The following is a 23,813-nucleotide window of genomic DNA, read 5'->3' as shown; positions in this document are numbered from 1 at the left end:
CTTCCATGAATATACTGCTTCATATATAAAGTAAGAAACTTACACTACTCTACTTCCTCTTTTCTTTCCCTCCTTCTTGCTTTTGTCTTACATTTTACTTCCACATTGTTATAAACTCCACAATACGTTATGTTTCCTTTTAAACAGTCAGTTGTCCTTTATAGAGACTAATAATGAGAAAAATATGTCTTTTTCATTTACCCGTGTGTACCATTTTTGGTCCTCATCATTCCTTTGTTTATATCCAGATTTCCATCTGGTATCATTTTTCTTCAACTTGAATAACTTTCTTTAACATTTCTTATAGCGTAAGCAGGGCCAGCTTCATGGGCATACAATCAATGTAGTTGCATAGGATACTACACTCAGAAGGGCCCTGTAGGGTTTTATGCTCTATGGTAGCCATCTTGAAATTCTGATTATTTTATCTTTGAATTTGTGTTTTGTAAGTGAAGTCTAATTGGAAAATGTAGTGTGCACTAGGAGCTTAGAGCCTCAATTCATGCACAGTCCCACCTCCTTCCACCTCCCTAGGATGGGTTCTCAGCTGCCCTCTCTCCATCCTTCTGGCACACCTGGCCCTGCCTGGTTTCCCCTTCCCCACCTACACCCTGTGACCACTGCCACCCTCTGCTGCTCTTGGCAGAAGCCTGGGTATATGAGGGTTGAGGTTGAGTGTATACACCCCATGGTGTCTGGGGGCGGGGCATGAAAGTGGTATCTTGCCCCACACAGGCAGCACCATGGTGAGCAGCCAAGTGAAAGCCTTGGTTTTACAAGGGCAAGTCTATTGCCCACCCTGACACAGATATCAAGCATGTTCTGAAGAGAGGTCTAAAGATACTTGGGGGTTACCTGTCTGTCATGATTGGGGAGGCAGGCCTATGGGATGTGGAGAAACCTGGCTCTACTTCCCTAGACCCTGCCTCAGCCAAAGCACAGCATGTTGGTTTGGTGGCTGGCAATAGGTAGATTCCAGCAGCTATTAGGCCCAAGTTAGCACGTGCGTGCCCCACGTTATAGGGTTGGTCTCCCGGTTTCCTAGGAGGATCTGTACTTGCTATCCCATAAGTATCCCTAGGCCTGAGAACATTCTCTTGGCTGGTTCCACGCCTGAGGCAACCTCTCTTTCTCCTTCCACCCTTCCTGAAACCAGCTGTGTTTGTCTCGTCTGGCCAGCTGGAGGCACCCTTCAGGACAAGCCACGAAATAGGAATTGTTTACTTTCAATTATTCTGCATACAAGTTAAATGCTCTGACATTTGCATTTAAAATGGCATTGCACCTTGGCCAGTTAGCTCAGTTGGTTAGAGTGTGGTGCTAATAAAATGGCATTGCACAATATGTATAGGTGAATGGTAAAACTCATACTAATACTGTAAATTTTAATTTTTTTTTTACTTAAAACAACATTAAATAGTAAATAAAAAACACCATAACAAATTGAAAGAGTGACTGCAGAAGACAGGCAAAAGCTTCATATGTATTTTAAAGCACTTTTTCTGCATTTTGAACAAGGGGTCCCACATTTTCAGTTTACATTGGGACCCACAAATTATGTCGCTGGCCCTGAGTGCAGGTCTGCTGTTGACAGATTCTAAGAGCTTTTGTTTAACTGAAGATTTCTTTATTTCATCTTCATTTTGAAGGATGTATCTAGAATTCTAGATTCACAGTTTTTCCCCCAGCACTTTAAATATTTTACAATGTTTTCTGGCTTGCTTGTTTTCCCTATATGTAGTATATATTTTATCTTCTGGCCACTTAAGAATTTTCTTTTTATCACTGGTTTTCAGCAACTTGATTATGATTTGCCTTTGATAAGGCTTTCTTTGTCTTTATCCTGTTTGGGATTTGTTGAGCCTCTTGTATCTACAGGTTTAGAGTTTTCATCAAATTTAGAAAAATATCAGCTATTTCTTTTTTATTTTTATTTCTTAAGATTGTGTTTTTCCTCCTTCTCCCCAAAGCCCCCCAGTACGTAGTTGTATGTATTTTGGTTGTGGGTCCTTCTAGTTGTGGCATGTGGGACACTGCCTCAGCACTGCCTGATGAGCAGTACTCAGTCCGCGCAGGATTCAAACCAGTGAAACCCTGGGTCGCCAAAGCAGAGCACGTGAACTTAACCACTCTGCCATGGGGCCAGCCCCCTATTATTTCTTGTAATATTTGTTCTCTGCCTCCCCACCTTCGTCATTTCCAGGATTCTCATTTTATGTAAGATAAACCATTTCATATTGTCCCAGTGAGGCTCTGGTTTTTGTTTTTGTTTTAGCCTTTTCTTCTCTCTGTGCTTTAGTTTTTGTTTTTGACAGTTTGTATTGCTAGTTATTCAACTTGAATATTTATTCTGTGGTATCTAAAATCTGCTGTTCAATCTATCCAGTGAATTTTTTCTTTCAGATAGGATATTTTTAAACTCTAGAAGTTCTATTTTCTTTTTTTATCTTTCATTTCTCTATTGATTATGTTCATGTCTCCTTTAAGTTTATGAATGTTTTCAAAATACTTACAGTCCTTTTCTGCCAACTCCATCATGTCTGTCATTTTTGGTTCTATTTCTGTTGACTGCTTTTTCTCCTGATTGTGGATCTCGTTTTCAGGCCTCTGCATGTTTAGTAATTTTGACTGGCTGCTGAGCATTGTAAATGTTACATTGCTGAGTGTCCAGATTTTGTCGTCTTCATGTAAAAATTACTGAGTTTTGTTTTTGTGGGTACTCAAATTAGGAATCAACTTGATCCCTTTGAGGCTTTTTAAAAACTTTGTTAGGGTGGCTATAAAATATCCTTCACTCTAGGGCTAGTTTAGTCCAACTGGTAAGCCATGATCTCCCATTGTTGCCACTGAATTACTCAAGTGTTCAGCAAGGCTGCTCTTTTGTAGATCGTTGAACGTTGACTATTTCCCAGACCTTTGTGAACTCTGGGTATTAGTGAGCTTACAGGTCTCTTGTAGTTGTTCTTTCTCCTGTAATTTGTTGTCCAGCCTCATGTAGTGTTACCCAAGCATTAGCAGCTTAGTCTTTAGCCCAAGACTCCAAGGGATCCTGTGTAGGTTTCTGAAGCTTTTTCTCTCTGTTGCTCCCTCCTTTCTGATACTCCACCCTAAAAATTCCTCTTGCCTTAGCACCTCCGAATTCTGATCTCTTTTTCCTTAACTCAGCAAGGTTACCGTGTTCTGTGCTGTTTTTTAGAAGCCTCCAGGGCGAAAGCGGGACCATCATAGTGCTCACCTTTGTTTTTCTTCTTTCAGAGATGGCAGTCCTGTGCTATTTGTTATCCAATATCTGAAAGCATTTATTTTATATATAAGTCCAGTTTTATAGTTATTTATGTTGGTAAGGCAAATCTAGTCCAATTACTCCATTGTGACCAGAAGTGGGAGTCTTCCTGGTCTGTTTCATCAGTTTTCTTTCTAACTGAGGTAAAATTCACTTAACAAAAAATTAACCATTTTAAAGTGTACTCTTTCATCAGTTTTTAAGTCAGCTTTTAGAATGTTCCAAATTCTTCCTGCTTTGCCAGATATTTATATTTAATCAAAATATCTTAAAGGATTTGGAGTGAGGAACTTTCCCTGTGTAAGACTTGAGTTAGTAAAATAGAGCATTAATATTCTCTTTGCCGAAGAGAGTTTCACTTACCTGAATGAAATCAGATTGGTTTCTTTTAATTTGCTAAAAACACAGAATCCTGTATCTGATAGGTTATATTATAAATTACATTTTAAGCTGATAAACTACAGTTGATGTATTTCTTGGATGAAAGTAAATATTCAGAAAAGCAATAGAAAATAAAAACAAAGGGACATGATTAAGAATCACATCTTTAGGGCCTGGCCCAGTGGCGCAGCAGTTAAGTTCACAGGTTCCACTTCAGTGGCCAGGGGATCTGCTGGTTCGGATCCCAAGTGTGGATTTATGCACCACTTATCAAGCCATGCTGTGGTAGGCATCCCACATATAAAGTAGAGGCAGATGGGCATGGATGTTAGCTCAGGGCCAGTCTTCCTCAGCAAAAAGAGGAGGGTTGTTGGCAAATGGTAGCTCAGGCCTAAGCTTCCTCAAAAAAAAAGAAAAAAGAATCACCTCTTTGGGAACAAAGAATAGAAATAAAAGTTTGACTAGTACCCTTTACTCCAAGCATTTGTTTTATTATACCTTTAAAATTGTGCTTGATTTTTCTTATTTATACTACTTTTACTCACCTGAGGAACTGCAGGACGGTTGCTATTTCCTCTGTTGAGATTGCCTGTTGCGGTGATTGTGTGCTCTACTTTCTCTTTTTTGTGAGTCCTGCCTGACTTCAATAATCGTTAATAGGCGGAGAAGTCTTTGACTAATATTGGGGTATTAAGAGTAGAAACAAAAGAATTTTTAAAATTGTTGAAGCTATTGTAGTTTTCTCAGCCTGTGTTTCTGTTAGAACTGTTGAAGCAAGCTTGACAAAAGCAGTCTCCAGAGACAAATATGTGAAGAAGTTGGCTTTAGAGAGTTTTCAAAAGATGAAGCTTGGGCGAGATCTAGGACATCAAAACTGGGTCAGCACTTAAGGGTTAGAATGTCCACTGAGAATGGAGGTCAAGGCAAGAGACTAGGGAGGCAGCGAATGAGCTCTGAAGGATCCAGAAGGCTAGGAGAGCTATAGGGGAAGACGTAGGTATTGGGGAGCAAGGTGGCTCAGAATTAACTCACTTAAAGGGACAGTCAGATATGAGATGCCTGTAAGAAAAAAACTGAGGCAACTTTGGTTTGGTGAGTGATTCTTATTTTTTGGATGGGACAAAATCACAACTAGTGTGTAAGAAGAGGCAAGCCATTATAAAGAGTTTATGTTGAGGGGCCATTCCCTTGGCCAAGTGGTTAAGTTCGCACACTCCACTGCAGTGGCCCAGGGTTTCGCCGGTTTGGATCCTGGGCGCGGACATGGTACCGCTCACAAGGCCACATTGAGGCGGCATCCCACAAGCCACAACTAAAAGGACCCACAACTAAAATATACAACTGTGTACTAGGGAGATTTGGGGAGAAAAGGCAGAAAAAAAGAAAGAAAGATTGGCAACAGTTGTTAGCTCAGGTGCCAATCTTAAAAAAAAAAATTGGAACTGTGAAATCAGACATAAAGATAGATTCTGTATACTATCAATACAGGCATCAATCTAGTTAGAATGCATTAACACTTTTGGTTTTGAACTAATTTGTCCATTTTTTGAAAGTCACAGTGAAATAATACATACCTTTAGGAGCAAGTAGCATTTCTCTTTATAATACCTGTCTATATTAGGAGTTTCTTATGTTTCTGTGCTGCTCTATTGGCACTGAAATACCATCAGTACACATCATTTATATATGTGTGTGAGTTCCATAGATTAAGGCATTTGTTGCCAGTAATTTTCAAGTTAAAAAAATTTTTGACTGTAGAAAATTTCATAGTTTTCTTCTCGGTTTGACCCGTTCATACTTAAAACACATTAACCGGGGAAGAGTACAGAAGAATAAAGAGTAAAGAAAGACTGCCAAAGACCTCCAGTAGGCTCCCAGGAGAGAGAAGAATACTCTCATCTTGTTATAGTGAAGAAAACCTGAGTCTTAAGGCACCCTAAAATCCTTAGGAATCCTCTGTAAACATCAGAAGCAAGAAAAGAATTTTCGGAGTTTTAGTAATGAGCAGCAGCTGACTGGATCTTCAAATAGTATGCATTAGTCTTTTATCGAGTTCTGCACAACAGCTTTGATATTTTGGGGTTTTTTGTTTTTTTCCACCCACGATTTTAATTTCTTAAGGTTTTTTAGAATAATTTTCTTTAAATCAGACCCTCATCAAAGTTTATTTGCTGGCAAAGGTGGTTTTCCTACAAACTTGTTAGGAATGGTTTAAGTGAAAGTTGATGGAAGTTCTGATTAGCAGTTGGTCTGCCTAGAATAAATTTTGTATGTGTTGTGTATGTATCAGTTTTGGTTAGCTACACTGACAGAGCTGGGCCAAGATATTTTCCTGCCTGTTAATCAAGGCCACACAGACAAAGCTCAAGGAAGGATGACCCCTGCCTCAGGAAGTTTGAATCAGCTGCTATTTATAACTAGTATACAGTGGAACTTGAGATCAGGTCTTTACTCAGTTGATAGGAAAAGCTCTCTGCCAAATTTTACATTTGAGGAAACAGTTTATGGGCCTAAATGAGCGAAGCCTCTGTGTGAAAGGAAGGAATGTGACAGTGACTGTGAGTATTTTTGCTGATTTGGATTGAGGGTGTGGTGGCAGAGATGAAGAAAGCTCAGTCAGTGACAAAACATGTTATACATTTTAAAGCAACTGATAGTTAATGGCACCTTGGATTGTCTTTAGCATTGTGTGTCTGGACTCCTCTGCTGCTAATAGTGTAGCTGAAATAAGGGTACGTGACGGACTAATAATATTCTCTCTCAACATAAGACAGGAGGAGGAAATTAGCCATTGATGTGTTTCCAGACCAGGTTCTTCCTCTGGATATATACATAAGGCTTTTGGTTATTGAAGATGTATTTCTGTATTTGTATGCTTTTTGTGATACTCTGTCCTTGTTTCATTGAGAGAAAGTTTCATAAAGAATTGATTTATTGTGAAATAGTATTGTGTACTATTATATGTAATCTCTTATAAAATCTCATTCTTCCTAACTTTAGGAAATTAAATATGGCAGAACATTAAAGCTGACAATTTGAGAAATACCACAAGTAATATTTTTTTCTGTGTTATTACATCACCATCTTAAGAATACCTTTATGGAGTTGAATTACTTAATCAGTTACGGGGACATTTTTACACATGCAATGTAAGTTATTTAGGGATAGGTGGGTAGTGTTTCAGTGGAGTTTAAATTAGTAAGTTATAAAACTGTGTTAATATATTCTTGTCTCATTTTAATAGGATTATTCAAGATAAAATTGTAGCCGTTTTCAACAAGGATCAATGATCAGAATTTTTCTTCTTAAGAAGAAATTTCCAAGTTAAAGATGAAAGCAAAATACTGGAAATGTTTGGATTCTTACTGACAGATAAAGAATATAATATTTCACAGTTACCTGTAAATGGAACCTTAGTAAAATTCATCACGTGTCATGCACCCAACTGGGAACATGGATGTTGGTTTTTCTCGTTCTTCTCTTCAAACACTGTCAAGAAGCCACTGCAAAAACATCAAACAAAAAATTTCTCAGTGGGAAGGAAGAACTAATGGTATATCTAACCCAGATAAGTGGCATCCAAAGGACTTTGGAGTGAAATATAGCAACTGTTATCAAGAGAAACTTCTTAAGAAAAGTCCTTTTGCTGAGGAAAAGAGCAGAAACTTGGATGTAACCAACTCTCAAAATGTTGGTCTAAATATTAATGAAGATGCCAAAAGCCACGATCAGAATGAGGAGGAAAGTGAGAAACGTGAGTATGATGACACACACTTCTTTAAAAATAAATCAGAATCCAACTGGGTATGTTCTCAGGTCAAACAAATTGAAAGCTGGAAAAAAGTTGTTTTGGATCCAGAGACTTCATTACCTCCAGGAAATTTCTATACCTCACAGATATTGTGGAAGAAAATAGAAGCACTTCCCCCAGATAAAGTCTTAAATTTGGCTTTAGAACATTGTGACTCTTCAGAAAAAGAACTGAATTTCAGAGTTCTGAATAGTTCATATGGAATAACTAAGAGCTTAGAAAATATTTACTCTGAGCCTGAGGGACAAGAATGTGGGCCTTCTATAAATCCTTTGCCAAAACCTCGTAGGACATTCAGATATTTATCTGAATCTGGTGTTACACCATATAAAGAAAGAAACTGTGACAGAAAATACTGTGAAAATAATTCTTGTGCAGAGTCTTCTTTGGCCTCTTCTGGGGAACCTGAACCAAAGAAATATGGCGGAAAAATCAGAGGGAGATCTAAAAGGTATGTTTTTATTTGATAGGTAATGATTTGAAAGTATTTTCCTTACAGAACTATTGAGCTTCTTTTTCTTTTTCAAAGCAATTTCCATTTCCCTGTGTGAGTTACAGCCCTAATTTGATTATATAGACATTGATTAACCTGAGGGGAAAATACATACAGGAGGAAATAGGAGTATAGGTAATACCTAAGACAATCTACTGACATAAAAGCATCAGAACAACTTCTATCTTACATCTTTAAGAATGGGTGTAGGGAAGCAAGTACATTCTTCTCCTTCATTTAGGGCATACTGGCCTTAGCCTCACTTTTCATTAAACGGCGAATTTAATAAAGGTACCCAATGAAGAGCATGAATGTTATTGGCTAAAAGCCTCCAATTTTCTCATGGTGCATTTAGGGCACCGTGAGAGTTGTTTATTCTTAGGTATGTGGTAAAACACCTTTGTAGTTTGGCACCCAAGTCCATATCAATTTCTGTCTGTTAGACCAATTTAGAGAAGACTGGAGTTTTAAAAGGTACAACTTTAAAATATATCTCCTTTCTTAAGGAAATCTTTTGAATTTGAGGATATTCAGCACTTTCGAAATCGGAACCCACAGAAGATTCATGAACAACTTGGAAGAAATTCTGGCTCGACACTTTATTACACACAGTCTGAAGACAATATCTATGAGGATATCGTATGTAGGTGTCCACAAACTTTGCGATTAAATTTAACGAGTATATATTTGATAGAGCCCTTAACTATAGGATATTTTCTTTTACAATCAAACACATCTTGCTCTAGATTTTTCTTTTTAATAGGAAACCTTTGTTGCATAAATTCTTTTATTCTTTAATGGATTTTACAGCTGGTTTAATGGACTTGCTCAGTTCAGAAGTAGATGTTTATAGTATAGTATTTTGAGAACTCTTTTAGCTTGGTTGGACATCGCCATGGTCTACGTGTTTAAAGTGCCATTGATGAGGAGACCTACATCCCTACAGCAATGTAGAATAGAAAGCTGAACATATTTAGTCAGTTTTTTATTTCTTTTCCTAGCTGTAGTCACTTTGTTTCCATTTAATTATGTTTCTGTAAACTTATTTTTTTCACTATTTTTTAAGATCCCACCAAAGAAAATCCATACGAAGATATTCCAGTGCAGCCTTTGCCCATGTGGAGATCTCCTTCAGCATGGAAGCTACCACCCCCTAAAAATGCTTTCAAAGCACCCAAGGTATAACCAGAGAAATAATATAAGAAAACATTGGAATCTTGTTTTTGATCCCTGCAAAAAGGTTAAAATGTTTTAACTAGGGCCAAAACTAGGGCACTGAAATGTGGGTTTTATTGTTGGTAGTGGTGGGGTTTTTTTCTTTGATTTTTGGGGCAGCACACAGCTTTTTGTTTTCTTTGGTTTTGAGGGGGGTTTTTTGTTTTGTTTTGTTTTTTAGCACTGCAAAAAACATTTGCATATTGAACACCTTTAGACAGGCCATGAACCTTCAGTTCACTACAGTTAGCACAGCTCCCTATTAGTCTCACATCAACCTGTGGCCTGAATTACCTGTGTGGTCCCTGAATGTATTCACCACCCCTGGAAGCAGAAGCTGCCTTGAGTTAATGAGGACTCTGAGCTTTTGTTTTCTGGAAATTTGATTACATTGTAGTAGAAGAATTTTGGATTAGAAGTCTGAGAAACTTCTTTACGAATGGTGAAAAAGAAATTATGGTACCCTCACTTGAGATGATTTTAAGGGAAAGATAACTTTTTCTTCTGTGTTTGAGAACACAGGCATTAACTAGATGATCTTACGCTTACCAGTACATCTTCTCCTGTTTTAGCTTCCTCCCAAACCTCAATTCCTTTACCGGAAGACTATGGAACTGAAGCACTCCCAAGTTTTTTTACGGTCAAAGCTCACAAAGGATACTACTTTGCCTGTCACTTTAACTGAATGGAAGCTTTTCCGAGCTGGAGAAGTTACGAACAGGAAAAGGAAAAATCTTCCAAGGGTAAGGACTCTGGTACTTTTGTTCTTTGACTCTTACTTCAGCATTTCCATAAATGAGAATAAGTAGACTTTAGACTGGAATGAATAATAGGGTAGAACTGACCCACTGGAATTAGAAGATTTGGAAAGCAGCCTTAAGTTTTTGCTCATGCAAGAAAAATGCGTATATGGCTTTTGCCAAGGTTTCTTTATGGATTTGGAAAATTGATTTTAGATGGAGGGCCTCACTTCAGTTACCTAGTTCTCATTGAAATCAGCTGCCTGTTTCGAGAAAGCACTGGAATCTCATGTAAAAGGACGTTCTATTGAGCTGGCTTTGGTGGTGTTCTCACTCATTTATATTAATTGCCAAAGTGAATTCAGTTTTGTGCCTGTGTTTACAGATTTTCAGTAATAACAAAGTATATGCCATTAATTTGGGGGACAAATTTCCATTCAGAGGAAGGAAAAAATAAATTTGAGTGTTAATTGGGAATAGAAATTTTCAGCAATTATACTAAATAAATGACTTCTCTCTCGAGGGAGAAAACCAGTAAGTCTGTAAATAATCTCAGCTAGAGCCGTTGGAACCAAAATGAAGAAATTGGGATTATTTGTAGACAGATGTATGTATGTTTTAGAAGAGACACTTAAGAAATTACATGAAAATATTTTAATACTCTTTATGTTACTTTGTTCTTCTGTAATTGAGAAAGTTTTCAGGATTACCATGCAGAAATGAAGAAATCAGATCATTTAAATAGTATTCCTTTCCTTAATCCCATCTGAATTAGCTATATGTATGCATTTAGCACACAATTTTTGTACCTGATTTTAACATTCAACAAAAGTCACAGCTGTTTCTTGGTTTATTAACTGCTGATTGGTTCCTTGGGAAATACTCTGTTCCACAATTACTTTAATTCTTCTGTTCTATTTCCTGCCCCTCCCTCTCTAATATGTGAAGAGTTAAAGAACATCGTTTTTAAAAAGCGCTAAACTGATCTCTCTCAGTGAAAAAAAAAATTTTAGCTGTTTATTCTCCTGTGTATGTTGAGGAATATTTAAAAGTCAGAAGTTTAAAGAGATGCCAGGCATTCTGCAGTAGTCCTCTCCTGAGAGATCGTGCTGGCACAACCGAGTACCTACCCACAGGGCCCAGAAACAACAGATCATTTGTCACAGGGGCAAGAACACAAACCCATAGAGATTGCATTTACAGTGTGGTTCTTGGAATGGCAGTAACCAGTATTTAGGAATTATGGATTATAGAGTTTAATGAGATTTGCAGTGCTTTTGATTTCGTTCCTCAGTATTTTATGTACTATGGATCCTTTGAGTACTCCATGCTTGTTCTCTTTCTGATTATAGGTGATATGATCCAAACTTTTCCTTTTCGAATATTTTCCCAAAGATTCTTTTGAGAGGTGGAGAGGGAAAAATGGTGATGAGCTCTTGCTTGTCAGGCAGGAACAGACTGTTAGCATTTCTTCTTGTGACCCTCCTTGGATTAAATCTTTTTAGGTTGTTTCATTTGCAATACAAATTTTGGCTTTGGAGTATCTTCAGGAACAACATTCCATGAGGAAAGCAGTTTTCATTTATTTCCCCTTTGATGTCTAGAGCTATCCCTGGGAGGGAAACTGGTTTCATAGTTTGAAAATCACTGATCTAGTCCATATGCCTCTTCCCCACCCTTCCTTTCTTTCCCTACTGTAGAAGCTGGTGTTGGATTGTTTGCTAGAGTAGATTTCCTAATGTTTTATATTGTTTGTGTCAAGTGTGTGCAGCAATATGGTTTCTATTATTTCTTAGGAAGAATGTTCTACAGATTTTCTGCAACTAGAAGGTAAATATAGGCTCCTCTTCCTAGCTCATAACCAAAACTTAAATTTTATTACTTTATCTCGTATTTCTAGAACAGATAGTTCTCTTTTCTTTATAATATTTCAGTATACTTTTGAGTATAATTTTCAAACGCACATTCATAATTATACTTTTTTTAGTCTTTTGAGTCCAAAATACATATTTACTTTCATACATCTTTCTTATAGCCCCTAACAATACCTTTTTGTGTTGGATTCCCTTATTTGTTTTTTATAATGGTAATTTTTAAGAACATTGGTAATTTTTCACTTGAATTGCAGCTACAAAAATCTTTAAAAGAACAAACTCATCCAAAAATGTGGGAATAATCTGCATATTGGAAGCACATGGTTCTCACGTGTTATTTTTCTTCCACTGGACTGATTCACTCACTGCCTATGGATTGCCAAGATTGCTAGAGAAACAAGGACAAAAGAGAAAACAGAGCATTTTTCTCAAGCAACTTTGTTAGTTATTATCTTATATAATGTTCCTAACAATTGTAATTCTGGGTATTAAATATGTTAAATCAGGATTAATAGTTAATAAAAAGCTTGGCATTTTAAGAGTAAAGAAAAATATGCATGGAAAAGCTAATCAATTCCTCCTTTTAAAAGTAGTCCACTTTAATTCTTTCCTCCTTTTTAAGCCCAGTCTGTATGTCTGTCTCTGTCTCTGACTCTCTCTCTTTCACACACACCTCCCAGCAGCAGAGAAGGAATTCTAAGGAGTAATGCTTATTAAATGGAGCATGGTTTTTGTACTTGAGCATATTTGAGAGTCTCCTGTTTTTAGGACATGTTTCTAAAATAAATTGTCATGTTAGTACTCCTGATAGCAAAGTGATAGAGTGTTCCCTTTGACAAAAACTTTCTAAGCCTGATTATCCTCTTTTTGCAAAGAATTCCTGGGAGCAGAAATAACTCAGCCTCATCCTGCCTTCCAAGTGAATGGTATTCCAGTTCCTACTCTGGACAAGCAAAAACTTGAGCCCAAGAGTAAAGGCCTGGTCACTATATCGAGTGCTTTAGCCAGACTTCCTGCATGTTGTGACATGGAGTGACAAGGAATCTCTCTACAAGCCTATGCTGGGTTCCTCTGGAAAGGAGATATCATTTCCTACTTCTCTTGTGCATGTTATATGGACTTTGTATTAGAACAACGTACCATCTTACTAAAGATCATTTTCAATTCAAAATTGAGAAAATATAAAGGTTTTTATTTATAAAATGGATCTTTCTCTGAATGAGAATCACTAATAAATTATCATCAAGCTGCAAAACTTGTTGGTATTAGTTTTAACTTGTACTTTTCTGGTCTTTTTTCAGCTTGTATTGAAAATAGATGACGTATTTGAATCTAAGAGAGGGAAGAAGAGGGTAAAGTTACACCCTTACACTGGAAAAGACTTACCTCCCTCAAAAGGTAAGAATTGTGCCAACTGTCCATAGCTATCAGCATATGAGGGGAGACTAATTATGCTACTTAATGTTTGATGTGAATTATAGTTTTTGGTTTACTTTCTTAACTACCCCACTTAAATTTAAAATTTCTTCAGGATAAGGGACTATTTCTTTTTTTTTTTTCCTGCTTTTTCTCCCTAAATCCCCCTAGTACACAGTGGTATATTTTTTTAGTTGTGAGTACTTCTAGTTGTAGTATGTGGGACGCCACTTCAACATGGCCTATTGAGCGGTGCCATGTCCGCGCCCAGGATCCGAACCAGCGAAAGCCTGGGCCCCGAAGCAGAGCACGCGAACTTAACCACTGGGCCACGGGGCTGGCCCCAAGGGACTATTTCTTATTCTTCCTCAGATCCTTTTATTTAGTTCTGTACCAAGTGATAATTATTGGATGAATAAGTAAATAAATTTAAAAATAATTATAAACTGGTGAGACCAATTTTCAAGTACAGATTGCATCATTTTGTAGTCCTACTTTAATTTATAGTCATTTATCAATATCGACCCTTTCAGTGGAGAAATGAAAATATTAAAGATATATAAGCTAAAAGTATGTAGTACTCAACTTGTAGTCATCTAATAAGTTCAGTAGTTTTATCCTTCAGATGCCTAGATAAAACTTATATTGTCTTAATTAAGAAACTTTCAATATCCATAGTGAATTATTAGATTTTCTTAAAAACTCATGCAAGGTTCTTAACTTGGTTGTCTGGCAGAGAATATGTAGAATTAAGTAATTTTTGTCTATGAGATTTATAAGTGAGAAACAACAGCCAAGTCATACCAGAGAAGAATGTTTCATATTTTTGCAGACTTCTAAAGAGAGAAATTTGTTAATTTCCCTTGAAAATCTATTCTGCATTCTAACAATTACTATCTAAGAACAAAATTCTCCATGCTAGAATTCAAGACTCTTTCTTCTTATTCTGTGATGATTAAAATCAACTGGTCACCATTGTAAATGTGAGTTTTCATATTTTCAAAAGCAGTTATTAAAACATGTTCAGTCTTCTACAGAAGAAATAGTTTTGATTGTTGTTCATAACAATAGCTACCATTTGTTGAATGAACTAAGAGTTTCTTTACATACTTTATCTCATGTATAACCTATAACCACACTAGGAGGTAGGGACTATCCTAATTTTATAGACAGAGAAGCTAAGTCAGAGGAGGAAGCATAGATTTGAGTCTAGGAGCATGGCACCACAGTCTTATCCTTTTCTATCACCAATAGTTACTCAATTTTTCTCATAAACCTGATTTTTAGCAGTTGAACTATCTCCTCTCCATGTGTTTCCTTATCTTCAATAAGGATATGGTCCAAACCTTTTTATTTGTATAATTCAGAACTAGATACAAAAGATGAAAACTGATGCCAGATATGCTGAATCCTCTCAGATACATTATCATTAATTTCCTAAATAATCCTATGTGGCAGATATTATTGTCACTGTTTTATAGATAAGGAAATAAATCATAAATTGCAAATTATGTAAAATAGCAAGACACTGGGGCCAAGACAAATTTTTAGAAAATATCATCATTTTCCCAGGTTAACAGCAGTCTATTGATTGCTCTCCAGATATGCCACTCTAAGTGGGTTATTACTGATCTCTTATTTTATTTGTATGCTTTATGCCTTATGGGTTAAGAATATTTAAGTAAATTTGGCTCTAAGACAAGTTTTTGAAGAGCCAAATCCTTTATTTCACTGTCATTATTGAAAAGAAAAAAATTCGACAGCGTGAATTGCCAACTTCTAGCGCACACACAAAAAAAGGAGCAGTTCCTAAATTGTAACCCTTCCCTACAAGTTTGTTTTTCTTTTACGTGGCTCAAATTAAATATGCATTTACCCAGTCTCTGTGACCAGTTTCTTCAGTGGACCAGAGGAATTTCTCATGCCTGAGGATCTCCTGGCTTCATAGTCACAATTCTCAGATTTTTGTTTTCCTCTTTAAACTTCGTAACCTTCATTCAGTAACTTAGAATGCAGATCATCAAAACCCATAGATGTGAATATATTAAAGCTACTTGAATGGCTTTTTATAAGGTCTTTTCCAGTTCTATTACATTTCCTCTTCTCCCCTTTCTTTTCTTTCTTTCCACACACTTCAGAGGCTCCTAAGAGGTGCCTGGTGCTAAGGATACAGATAGGACTCAGGAGTGTAGTGTTTGTTCCTGTATACTGAACAGTATTTTATAGACCCGGTATACCTTTTGTTATGGTGGTTATTTTGAATTTATAAAAGCTGTATAGTACACAGTATTTAAATAGCTACTTTTTCTGTAACATCCCTTATGTACCTTTCCTACCTATCTTATGAAGAAGCAGCATTTTTTTTAATGTTCTGTTATTTCTTATTATAAAATTAAATGAGCACAGCAAGAAATTACAATAACATAGAATAAGATAAAATGAAAAGCTGAAGTTTCCCAAACCTCTTCCTACTACTCCCAGAAAATTTTATGCACATGCCAATATTTTTCCTACCCAAATAGTTTTATACCATTCAGACTTTGTATGTCTTTTTTTTAAAAAAAAGTAATTAATATATTCAGTATCAACACATAAAGGTCCACATAGCTGTACTGCATTTCATTGTATAGATATAACAGAATTTTATTTAGCTGGTAGGCGTCTTGGTTGTTCTGACATTTTATTTAACCTGTGAATATTTAAGTTGTGTGTGTAAGTTCTGCATTTTTGTTTTTGTTTTTGCTCTTCAAACAGTGCTGCAATGTACATCTTTTTGCTTATATTTTTATATATTAGTAAGAATACATCTGTAGAATAAGTTCCTAGCAGTGGACTTAATCAAAGAACATATGCATTTAAAATTTTTATAGCTTCTGCCAGATTGTCCCACAGATTGTAATAGCTTCTGTTTCTATGAACAGCATTTGAAAATGACTTTTTCCTCATAATCTTCACTAATACTGTTTTATTAAAGTTTTTTTTTTGCCAATATCATGGTTGAAAGTTGTAGCTTATTTATTGCTTTAATTTACATTTCTTTAATTATGAATTTGGACATTTATGTTTATCAACAGTTATATTTTTTTTATGGATTGCCAGTATGTTTTTCTGTTGTGCTATATTTTTTTCTTATTCATTTGTAACAGCTATTTGAATATGTAGAAACTTAGCCTCATGTCTGCAATGTGTATTACAAATATTTTCCTGTTTATTGTTCACCTTTTGAATCTACTGATTTTTTTATTAGAAATTTTACATTTTTATATAATCAAACTTACATGCATTTTTCATTTATGACTCCTAGGCCTTTTTTTTTCTGATTCATTAAAGATTTTCCCTTTCTTTATGTTTTTTTATTTTGCTTTTACTTTTCAGACTTAATCTAGAAATTTGTCCTTCACTTGCTCATAAAGTTTTGTTTTTTTTTTTTTTTTGTAAATTGGCCATGTGCCTAGCATTGTGGCACAAAACACTCCCTTGTATAAGGATAGCTCTTTATCCTCAAGATACTTCAAATCTGATAGGGGAAAATAAGAGCAGTTCAAAGCCATCTGAGTAGTTAAGAATCCAGAGTAAAGGAAAATTCATTTTGGCCAAGAGGTAGCTTAGCAGCATCATAAAAGAGGTAGAATGTTACTTCATAAACTGATTTAGTGATCTCTCTTTGCCTCACATTTTTCTTTTATTCTAAGTTCATAGTTTGTTCCATGTTGAGATTTTTGTTTAGCCAGGTGGGTGATCTACCTTTAGTACTTATTTGGGAATATAAAGACAAGGATATGAATGTAGAAATAGAATCGACCCTGAACTAGGCTTCTTAAAACTAGTCTGAACTACTGTTAATTTCTAGAATTAGGAATACGAGGGGAGCTGTGGAGAGAGGTAGGGTGTGGGAAGAAGATGGAATAGAGTAGTTTCTTCTCTGAGCCTTTTACTCTCTTTTGCAACTGTCCTACCCTGATTAACTAAGTGGTTTGGAGAAAGACTCAGCATCCTTGTTATTCCTTACTCCAAGCCTGCAGGTCTGTGGAGGTTTTACATTGTTCTCATCCTCCTGTACTTCCTACTGTTGGACAGTACAAATGGAAACTCTCTCTCTTTTCAGGTGAAACCAGTGGGAACGAAAGTGATGCCGAGTATCTGCCAAAGAGTGAGTGAGTCAGTGGGGCTACTCCCTTTCTCCTGATGATCGTGGTTATAGGTGGGGTGCCACCTTCCTTTGTGATTAAGCATTAAGCATGTTTTTCCCATATGAAGTTTCATTTTCTAGGTGATTTCTTCATGATAGGAACCTGTTGAGATTTGGGGAACTAAACAGTACACTGTCAGATGTTTGAAAGTGTTAAAAATCTCCCATGGTAGAGTAAGGCAAACCAGTATGGTTCTTAAGATGGAATGTTCTTAGGGGAGTGGCAGAGCTACATGTTCAGACATATGTGCAGAAGTTTCCCAGTAGCCAAAACAGAGTATGTGAATCATCCTCTAAAACAAATACTTAGCATTAAATATCTGATTTTTCGTAGTCACTCAAGTGTAATTATTTAAGTAACTTTGGTATTTCTGACTTTGAGACAGGAAACTGATCCACTTCTTATTCATAGGCATTTATATTCCAAATTATTGTGTCATTTACTTTTTGTTAGAATATAGACTATGCCATGCATTTTTGGCTGTATTTGTTCGAGTACTTCATGGTGCTGTGTATCCTTCATCTAATGGATTTTCACAGCAAGTTATTGAGTTCCTCATAAACTGACTGACATACTGAGGTGTGGAAAAAGTAGGAGACATGAATTATCAAAGCTGAATACAGGGCAGCACCAAGTCTGATACTCTCATCTTATGATTAATAATCGTGTGCTCCCTCCACTGACCCGAATTGCTTCAGGGGTTTGCTTCTATAGCCTGACTGAGGTGAAACTTAAGTGATCATCAGGTTCACCCTGGATGTGTAAAGATGACTAATTTAGTGCTGTCACTGCTGAGAAATAGGACCTAAAATTTTCTTGACTTGGACTGAGCCCTTCGGAGTAAGTAAAGCTTTGCCTAGAACACTAAATATACTAGATAATTCTGGGAAGCCACTCCTAGATGTATTTTTAAGTGTTCCTATTATTTTGATCCTTAGTGTAACTTCTTTGGGGGCAGAATGCATCATATCTCAAAATAAAAGCAAACAATTAGAGGATGTCTTTCAATCGTTGGCTCAGAATGACATATAAGCAAGTCCTGGATATTCAGACTATTTCTTCTGCAAGTACTGCATTTCCCCCAGTGGAGTCTACCCCAAATTGTTCAGAATTTAGAGATAAATAAGAATAAAGGATAAATACTATCCAGTTTTGAGTGGCATTGCTTGTACTGTTTAAATAGTATGCTTCTATAATTTCATTCTTTTGAGAAATAGTCTGCTAATAGATGTCTTCTACTTCATTTTTTCCTCTTGCATTTAGCACCATTTATTGATATAAGTTTATGTCCATTGTTAGTAATATATGCTAAGGAAGGAAGGGAAAAAGACAGTTTCTTTAATATGAGGATAGTTTTTGTTTTAATTTAATCAAACTCATTCCTTTATGTATTTACCCTCCATCGGACTCAGTTCTTTGATCAAATCTTCCCCCTCCACCTGTGATTTTGTGGTCCCAACAATGGCATCTGTTGTCAGGCCAGTGCTTTTACTTGACATTTTCCATGTGTCCTCCTGGTGTTATGCCATGAAAGATAGGATAGCATAGGGTATGTTGGGACATACATAGAGTATCTGTTGGGACATGTAACGTCAGTCCCACCATGGGGCCCCCAGGTATTTGTAAGAACCTGCACTTGTCCCCCAAGTATGTCATAGCCCTAACAGGTATGTCTGTTTAGCAGACATTGGTTAGTCCATATCATTCGGCAACAGCTGAATGAAGATAGTCCCATATGTCTCATGACCTCTGGCTGCTGGAGGGAAGACAGGGCTACAGAGGAAAAGCAAAGCTCCGTGGTCTCATTACAGATCGCCACAAGCGCTTGGCACAGCTGCAGCAGTCTTCCAAGAGGAATCCTCACTACCAGACCTTAGAGCGGGATCTCATCGAATTACAGGAGCAGCAACTGTTTGAACTTTTTGTGGTGGTGTCTTTACAGAAGAAACCCTCAGAAATAAACTATATCCCCCAGGTCATACAACAATTCCCTAGCAAGGTAAGTGCAAGGAGGTCAAGAGGCATTCAGGAATGTTCCTGTGTCTCTGTGTGTATTTATTTCCTCTCTTCTTGTTTATTGTTGTCTCAATCAGCTTTTACTAATAGTGTACATCTTGTAGGATCTGTAAGTGACTCTGATGACATGTCAGGTCAGGCATGAGCTGTAACCAAGGGGGGAGAAAAGCTCATTCTCTAAGTTGGTTTTTTATTTTTTTTCTCTGCTGTTTGCTAAGTGACCTTTAGCAAGTTACAAAGCTTCAATTTTGTCATCCTTAATGAGGGGAATAATAAAGGAGGCAGAATAGGGTAGCAATTCAAAGTATAGACTCTGAGCTAACTGTCTGCATTTGCCACATACTAGCTTTGTGACTTTGAGCAGTTGCTTAACTGCTCTGTGCCTCTGTTTCTTCATTTGTAAAATGGAGGTAATCATAATAGTATCTACCACATTGAGTTGTAGTGAGGATTAAATGAGCTAATTTGTTGTAAGGCACTTAGAACAGTGCCTAGCACATAGTGAGCACTATATAATGTTATCCACTATTAGGATTTAATGAGATAATGTATATAAAATGCTTAATGCGGTTCTTGGCACATGGTAAGCACTTGATAAATGGTAGCTATTATTAACCAACATTATTTGGTTCGCTCTACCTTTTTCAAAAAATGATTCATTTAATCAATATTTCTTAAATACCTACTATTTGCCGAGATTAGGTGCTGGGAATATAAATGAAATTGATCTTCTTGGTCCTTGCCCTCACAGAATTTACAAGATAATCCCCAAATGTGGCTCTGAGCTTTGTGCTGGCAAATTCAAAGAGAGAAACATGATCATTAATTAGGGCTTGCAAACTGGTGTCCTCTGAGCAAATTGAGCCCACAGACAGAATTTTTGGTTTCCACAGTGTTTTTGTAAAAATAAAAATTTTTTGTTGTCAATGTTTAAAAATCAAATTTCATATAAAAATCTGTATTTCTGCCTTTTCCTGAGAAACTGGAAAGACTGGCAGCACTCAGCCTACATTCCTAAGTGGCAGGAATTGGCTGAAGCTGAGTAAGGAGCAAGACTGACTTCATGGGCATGTGACCAGTATAGTCATATAAGGCGCCTCACTCAGAATGGCCTTGCACTGGGGGTTTAATGCTCTACAGTCGCCGTTGAAATTCTTAATAATTTTGTAATTGGATTTGTGTTTTGTAAGTGAAATCTGGTGGGACAATGGCGCATGTGCCATTTCACCTCCTGCCACCTCCCCAGGGTGGGTTCGAGGTTGTCCTCTGTCTTTGGCATGATCTTGGGCATAGGCATGGAAAGGGTCAGGATCAGGCAAGCATTGCCCTGCAGTATCTCCAGGCAACATATAATGAGGTCCTCCCTGTCCTGGGTAGGCAGTGCCACTTGTGTTCGGTGGGTGGCTTGGTGGGGCAGGCCTTTCGACCATCCCTAATCCACATACCAAGTACGTCCCCATGTGGAGGCTGTCACCCCTTGAGAGTTTCCCAGTTGCTGTGGGGTGGAGCTGCTGTGGGGCCCATAGGAAGGGGAGATTCCTGACTGAACTTCTTTACCCCTAGTCAGGACACAGTTTCAGTCCTCTGGCTTGCAGAGGGGAAGCCCAGCAGCTGTTGGGCTGCTTGAGCACCAGATTGAGGGCCAGGGTCCCTGGGTACCTGTGAAGGTCTGCACTTGTTCCTTAGGATCCTTGAGCCTGAAGGAGCATGACTTTAAATAGCAAATAAAAAACCCCTTTAGAGGTCGAGAGAGAGACCACAGAAGAAAAGAAAAAGTTTAATATTTTATCTTATATTTAATTTTTCCTGCTGTTTGAACAAGGGGCCCACAGTTTCGTCATGCACTGTGCTCTGCAAATTATGTGGCTGGCCGTGGAAATGAGTGATCTCTTTAAATAGGGACATGTACTTATTTACTTCTTACTATTTAGTAAGTTAGTAGTAGCACTTCTCTCGCTTCAGTTATCTGCTCAGCCACTTTAGGACTTTGGATTTAAACCCTGAGTTAGATGTTTCACTAAAAAAGCTAGGGAAGCACAACTGAACTGGAGTCTAAGAGCCGTTTCCTACTTGGGTTCTCATTTTTTTAAGAAGTCCTCAACAACATTCCTACTATAAATAAATCAGTGTTTAATTTCTTATAAAACTCCTCAATGTAGCCTGAGAGCACAGTATCACAGCACTGTTTAGTAACATAGTACCATAAGAGTCTAAAATAATGTAATCTAGATAGTCTTGAGGAATCATATTTCCCATAAAGAGAAGCTTAATTTCTTTTCCTGTTTTTGATCAGTCTCGCATTTGCAGAGAGAAGTCTCGAGGTTGAATCTGTTTGCAACACAGCCTTGATTAATGGGGCTCAGAACCAAGTATGGACCCAGTTGACTCTGGCAGTGATTCAAGGATGTCTCTAAGCAAGTTACTTAGTGTCTTTGTGCATTAGTCACCCATAAGTTAGAGAGGGAAAACGCTGAGTGAACCTCTCTTGATTCTATTGTGGAAAACCTTGAATGAAGATGACTGTGAATCATTAACAATATAAAATAATAGCATATGATACAACTAAGATTTTGTTAGAATGCTTTTCCGTTTCTTAATAGCTTAATATCCAAGTGACCCAGAATGGCTGCATGTTTTGTTTTAGAAATTAAATTAAAGGATAACTCATTTTTAATAGTTATATGAAGGCAGTATGGTAATTAGACTTATTATCTACTCTTTTTATACTAATTTTTAAATTTCTTTTGGTTTAACTAAATTTAGACTGTTCTTTAAAGTACAATACCAGACTGTCACAACAGGGTCTTCCATGCTAAAATTTTACAGGAAATTGCAAACCAGTAATTAGGTAACAAAGATTATATGCTAAAGGAAATGATTATATATGGGGTGGATTCTAAAAACAGTATCTTTTCTGAATAACATTCATTTGCCTTTTCAAAACATCTTTGATTATTGATCAGAATGTCTTGAGCTGACTAGGTTTTTGCTATCAATCTATTGTGGAATAGATTTTTATTTATGTCCTATGAATCATAAAAATGTTGGGTTCCCACTTGTACGTGAATCCTGAATTAAGATCCTACCTTTAGATAAGAAACTATTTTCAGTCATCTCTCTTACGTCAGATTGTAGGATCTCCAGCAGTACTATTTCTATGTAAAAATAGGATTCATTATTCTTAGTAAGTCTGTTCTCAGTGCATCATCAGTGATTACCAGTCTTCTCCTTCCTGTTTTGTTACACAGCATAAAACTGTGCTGAGACGACAACTTAAGCTTATCAGAGACCTCTTTCCCCAAGACCAGGCTGAGTTTTTTATTTCTATTCTCCACTTACATAGAATATTAGTCACCTATGTTATCTTTTTCAGGGTGATCATGGCTTTAAGCAATCCAAAGACACTGAAGAGAGGCTCAAAGTTATCCCAAAATTTTGTTTTCCCGATTCAAAGGACTGGGTCCCAACCTCAGAACTCAAGAGGTAAATAGGCCACTTTATCTGATTTCTATTTGTTCGAATTGCAAAAGTAGAATCCAAATGTTTGAGAAATGGGTAGAGCCAGCAGTGAAGCTACGTGGACACTGTGGCAGGTCAAGGATGCAGTGGGAGGAAAGGAAGAAACAGAATTAGGACATTTCCTATGTGGGGCTCAGAAAAGAAAAACACAAAGGAAAACAAGGGAAAACAAATTTGAAAATTTCTTCAGTTTGCCAATTCTGCAGGAAAAAAGTTCCACTTTACATACAGTCAGAAATGCCACCAAGTGGACAGAAGAGGAAAAAAGACTTGAACTTAGGGACTCTACTTAGAACAGAGATATAATAGAGCGATGTCTGTATCTTGTTTCTCCTTCAAGTTGGTAGAAGAAGCCACAGCCCAGACTATATGTTCCTCTGTGGAACTTTTGCAAAGGGAGGCTCCAGTTTGGGAGGTGTGAGTATATTGAGAAGGAAAGAATAAAGAATTTCCTCCTGGTGTCTAGAGGAAATTACCATGTTCAATTAATAAACCATTATCATTTCTGAATCCTGCTTGTAAATAGATAACTGCTTTATTCAAAACTGTAATTATTGATCATGCTGTTTAGGCTGAAAAGCATGATTATGTGAACCATGTCACATGCTGATGACCTGCTGGAAGACAGCCCCAGCTGTTGCCTAAGTAGCTGCTTTGTCCTTCCACCTCATGATGCCTCCAGACCAAGCTGCTGTCTCTCATAACCAGTTTAGCCTGATCACCACTCTCATCTCTGAGCCATCAATCCTGATGCTCTTTTGTGGTTAGTTGCACTGCTAACCACCTAGCAGCTGCTTTCATACTAGCCTCGCGGCTCCATGGTTGGCTTTATCCCCCCAACAAGTTGTGTGTGTTTATTCTAGAATATTTGGAAA

General features: G+C 37.2%; 1 protein-coding gene across 8 annotated transcripts in view; it reads left to right on the top strand.

Moving 5' to 3' along the window:
• Positions 1 to 23,813, top strand: part of DENND2C (DENN domain containing 2C) — a 72,824-nt gene that overhangs the window by 32,646 nt on the left and 16,365 nt on the right. For 4 of the 8 annotated variants that reach the window (XM_014848228.3, XM_014848227.3, XM_070487073.1 and 1 more), the window contains 8 exons: positions 6,909 to 7,926; positions 8,475 to 8,611; positions 9,035 to 9,147; positions 9,756 to 9,926; positions 13,099 to 13,195; positions 17,319 to 17,363; positions 19,215 to 19,402; positions 22,793 to 22,902. In XM_014848228.3, coding sequence (XP_014703714.1) covers positions 7,100 to 7,926; positions 8,475 to 8,611; positions 9,035 to 9,147; positions 9,756 to 9,926; positions 13,099 to 13,195; positions 17,319 to 17,363; positions 19,215 to 19,402; positions 22,793 to 22,902 — 1,688 coding nt within the window. In that variant the 5' untranslated portion in view covers positions 6,909 to 7,099. Of the gene's footprint in view, positions 1 to 1,739; positions 6,223 to 6,664; positions 6,814 to 6,908; positions 7,927 to 8,474; positions 8,612 to 9,034; positions 9,148 to 9,755; positions 9,927 to 13,098; positions 13,196 to 17,318; positions 17,364 to 19,214; positions 19,403 to 22,792; positions 22,903 to 23,813 lie in introns of those variants that run through there. The other 4 variants (XM_070487072.1, XM_044748965.2, XM_070487069.1 and 1 more) reach the window with 3 other exon arrangements.

This window comes from Equus asinus, chromosome 16 (genome assembly GCF_041296235.1).
Source record: "Equus asinus isolate D_3611 breed Donkey chromosome 16, EquAss-T2T_v2, whole genome shotgun sequence".
NCBI lineage: Eukaryota > Metazoa > Chordata > Mammalia > Perissodactyla > Equidae > Equus > Equus asinus.
Note: the sequence above shows the minus strand (reverse complement) of the source record. Positions and strands in the feature narration are given on the sequence as shown.